At 35.0% G+C, this 4,808-nt stretch overlaps 1 protein-coding gene across 1 annotated transcript in view; it reads right to left on the bottom strand.

The window, feature by feature from the left end:
* The window catches only part of CCDC138 (coiled-coil domain containing 138), a 284,099-nt gene that overhangs the window by 152,460 nt on the left and 126,831 nt on the right, over nt 1-4,808 (bottom strand). Inside the window, exon 10 of the mRNA XM_007942397.1 lies at nt 210-326. Within this exon, the coding sequence (XP_007940588.1) occupies nt 210-326 (117 nt within the window). The remainder of the gene's footprint in view (nt 1-209; nt 327-4,808) is intronic.

Below are 4,808 nucleotides of genomic sequence, written 5' to 3'. Positions count from 1 at the left end.
AAAATTCAATCTATGGCATTGAGATTAGGGAATAAAACATATAAAAGGAGAGAAGAGATGATGAAAAGTGAATAAAGCAAGGGAGGCAAGCAGAGGTTCTAAAATATAAAGGGAGCACATAAAGAAAATAGCACTGTGAAAGAACAAGATCAAGAAAAAGAATACCACATGGAGTATTACTGGCAGATAGATTCAGATTAATAAATTACCTGTGTTCCAGCATCTAGCTGCCTTAGTGACCAATATATAAACTTTATAAAAGGCTCATGATATTTGGCATTCACAAATGGCATCCACTGCAGCTGCTCAGCAATCACAGGCAAAAGCTAAAGATAAAATGATGGGAAACATAAACATACAGTATATTTAGATGTCTGAAATAAATTACCACAATTTATCATAAATTCTCTTTTAAAAAATAGTTTTCCAACAGAAACCATATGCAATATAATTTGGCAATTAAGTATTTGAAATTTTTAATGTTTTTCCTTTTATCTCCTTTGAACTAATCAATAGCACATACTGGAATTTAATCTAAGGAGATTAGATAGACAAAGCTACTCTTTGACTTTTAAATGGTTCAATGAATCAGACTGGTTGAATCTACATTTATTCCCTAGGGGGAAGTTGTATAGAGGTAGTAAACACAGTATATGAAAAAGGAGAATTTTTAGTCTTAGTTGTGTTGACATAAAATAGTTCGAAGTGCTTTAATCTGGCTTCTGCCTTCATGATTAGAAACCATGTTTCCACAGTGGCCAATTACTGCCATGTAATTGAAATCAATAGCCTTTATCATTTCTTATTTATAGAGTTCTTATTTGAACTCTCATAACAACATCTCTTATTGTTGACCATTCCCTCCTTTTTGAAATACTCTTTTCCTTGATTTCTATGATACCAAATTCTCCTAGTTTTCCTTCTATTTCTCTTACCACCATCAGTCCCTTTCACTAATTCATCCTTACTCACCTCATCAGTACATGTTGTAAAGCCTCAAAATTTAATATTAGACCTTCTCTGTTTATTCTTTAGGAATCCCTGGATGGTTCATATGGTTAAGCACTTAACTACTAACTGAAAGGCTGGCAGTTCAAACTCACCGAGAACCACCTTGAAAGCTAGACCTGGGTATACACATGGGGTTGCCATGACAACTAATTTAGGCTTTTGGTTTTGTCTCACCATAAACTATCTCAACCACATCTTTAGCTTTGATTAATCAAAACCAACTCAAGACTCCCATACTTACGTATTTAACGAAGCCCTTGCCATTGGACTCTAGTCCCCTATATCAATGCCTACTGAACATAGTCATTTTGATATTTCAAAGGCATATCAAAATCAACATGTCCAAAACAAACTTATCAGATTCCTCCCAAAAAAGAGACTCCTCCAGTATTTCCTACTGAAGAGCCCTGGTTGCACAATTAATAAACCGCTCAGCTGCTAACCCACAGGTCAGTGGTTAGAACCACCATTTGCTTTGTGGAAGAAAGATGTGGTAGTCTGTTTCCATAAAGATTACGGCCTTAGAACCCTACAGGGCAGTTTTACTCTGTCCTACAAAATCATGGAGTTGGAATCGATCCAATGGCAATGGATAAAGGGTACCAACATTCATTCAGCTGTGAAAGTCAGAAACTTGACACTCCAATTCCTGTATCTAATCTGTTACCAAGTCCCATCAATCTCACCTCCTAACTATTTTAATATTGCATTGCTACACTCTAATCCAAATTTCTGTATCACCTGAACTACTTAAGACTCTCCTAATCACCTAGCATCCACTCTTGCTTCCCTTCAATCCTCCTCCATATAACAATCAGCATGATCCTTTTATATCAAAGCCTGATCATGTTACTTTTGCACTTCAAGTTCTTCATTGGCTTCTTGCTAGTCTTAAGAAATGTTATGATTTTCTAGAATTCAACCAATGAACTTTCACACAAAATTGAAAAAAATATTAGACAACTTATCAATTAAGAAACTAAGTCTCACTTATACTTTTGTAGATGAATGGGTTTTGGAATTTGATAGTTACATGCTTTTTAAAATCATAATCCCAGTAAAAGTGTATTCGCTTTATTTATTTATTTTTTTTTTTAAAAAAAGCCTATTTTAACACATAAGATTTAGAAAGTGGAAAAGAATGAAAATCCTTTGTTTCAGAGGAAATTCTTCAAGTGAGACTAAACATAAGTATGCCATATAAAAGTACATAGAATTGCTATAAAGTATTACTGACAGAAAACAAGATACATAACACCACAAGAAAGTATGCAGAAAAATCCAGAATGTGAGAAATTCAACTGGCTCACACTTTTCAGTAAGTTAACAGCATAAAAAAATAGGAAATAAAGTGTTCAAAATTTAAGGAGATTTAGGAGGAATAACCAGAAGCAGTATGTAGGCCTTGATGGATTCTTTTTTATTGTTGTGGTTGCTGCTAAGTTTTTGTAACAGGTTTTTTTTTTTTTTTTAATTTTTATTGTGATTTGGGTGATAGTTTACAGAGCAAATTCACTTTCCATACAGCAGTTCACGGGAGAATAGAAGGGCTGTGAATGCACAAGGAGACAGCTCCGGGAATAGCAGTGCATGGGAGGGAAGGTCAACTGGGAAGGGACCTATACTTTGTCTCATGATACTGACTGCAGTTTCCCACAATTCAACAGCTCCCTTCCCAGTTCCTCCCCATAGTTACCTCTACCCTGTGTTCTTCCCTCCCATGCACTGCTGTTCCCGCACTGCTGGCATTCACAGCCCTTCTATTCTCCCATGATTGATCTTTCCAAGGAGTGTACCTGCCTAATGTCAATGTTAGCTCATATGCCTGTCTTTGGTTTGGCTGGAAGCCATAGGAGTGGGTTCAATTCCAGACCTGAAGGGCAGCTAGGGGCCACAGTCTCAGTGGTTCCACCAGGCTCTATCAGACCAGCAAACCTGGTCTCCCCACCCCCTTTTTTTAAATGATTTTGAGTTTTGTTCCACATTGTTCTCCCACTCTATCCAGGATCTCCTATTTAGATCCCCCTCCGAGTGGTTGACAGTGGTAGCTGGGCACCATCTAGTTTCTGGTCTCATAGTCATATAGGCTGAGGATTGCATGGTGTACCAGTCCCTATAAAAGTATTTAAGACATTTCATATGCAACACAATTCACTAATTTAAAGTGTCAATACAACAAAGATATTTAAGAAACCACTGACAGATCCAAGGTTATGAAGATTTACTCTGTCCTTCTTCTAAGAGTTTTATAATCTGAGCTCCTGCATTTAGGTTTTTGGTCCACTTAGACTTGTTTATATGGTATGAGATAGGGGTCTTCTGCACATGGATATCTAGTTATTTCAGCAGCATTTGTCGAAAGGACTATTATTTCCCTGTTGAGCTATTTTGACATCTTTGTCAAAAACCAATTGCTCAAAAATGAATGAGTTTATTTCAGGATCTCAAATCTATTCCATTAATTTACATTTATATACAAACCTCAGTACCACATTGTCTTGATTACAGTAGCTTTGTAGTAAGTTTTGAAATCAGGAAGTATGAGTTCTCCAATCTGGTTCTTCCTTTCCAACTTTATTTTGGATAGTCTAGGTCTCTTGCATTTCTATACAAAGTTTAGGATCAGCTTGTCAATATCTGCAGAACTCCAGCTGATATTTTGATAAGGATTTCACTGAAACTGTAGATCAATTTGGAGAGTACTGTCATCTTAACAGTATTAGGTCTACTGATCAACAAACATGAATGTCTATTTATTTAGATATTCTTTATTTTTTTTCAATGATATTTTGTAGTTTCCAGAATATAAGGTTTGCATTACCTTTGTTAAATTTATTCCCAAGTATTATGTTTTATACTATTGGAAATTATTTTCTTAATTTTACTTTTATTGTTCAATGCCAATGTATAGATATACAATTGATTTCTGTATAATGATCTTACAACCTGCAATCTTGCTGAGCCTGTTTATTAGTTCTAATAGTTTTAGCACACTCCTTAGGATTTTTCTATAAACAAGAGTATGTCATCTGTGAATATAAATCTACTTTTTTGTCTCCAATTTGGATGTCTTTTATTTCAATTAGTCAAGAAAATGAAATAAAAAGCATCTAGCCTTGGTTAGAGCACCCAATACAATGCTGAACAGCAGTAGCAAGAGCAGATATCCTTGTTTTTTTTCCTGATCTTAGGAGGAAAACATTCGGTATTTCACCATTAAGTGTAATGTTATGTGAGAGTTTTTTTGTAGATAAATCAGGTTGAGGATGTTCCCTACTAGTCCTAGTTTGTTAAGTGTTCTTCTCATAAAGGGGTATTGAATTTTGTCAAATGTTTCTTTTTATGTCTGTTGAAAAAATCATGTAGTTTCTGTCTTTATTCTATTGGTAAGGCACATTACATCAATTGACCTCTGGATGTTAAACCAATCTTGCATTACTGGGATAAATTCCACTTGGTCATAATATATAATCCTTTGTATATGCTGCTGGATTTAATTTGCCAGTATTTTATTAGAATTTTTATATCTATATTGTTACGAGATATTGGTCTGTAGTTCTCTTTTCTTACAGTTTTCTATATGCCTGGATTAGGTATACAGTGATACTGGCCTCACTGAATGAATTGGGAAATGTTCCCTCTTTCTGTTTTTGTGAACAACTGGTACTGATTCTTCTTTAAATATCTTACACAAATGACCATGAATCAGTATGGGTCTGACCTTTTCTTTGTCTTTTAATTCCAAATTCATTATCTTTTGCCATACATCTACTCAGATATTCTATTTCTTCCTGAGT

The sequence above is a fragment of the Orycteropus afer genome, unplaced genomic scaffold (genome assembly GCF_000298275.1).
Source record: "Orycteropus afer afer isolate SDZICR_OR568_19922 unplaced genomic scaffold, OryAfe1.0 scaffold00089, whole genome shotgun sequence".
Classification (NCBI taxonomy): Eukaryota; Metazoa; Chordata; class Mammalia; order Tubulidentata; family Orycteropodidae; genus Orycteropus; species Orycteropus afer.
The sequence above is the reverse complement of the archived record's forward strand: the minus strand, read 5'-3'. Positions and strand labels throughout refer to the sequence as shown.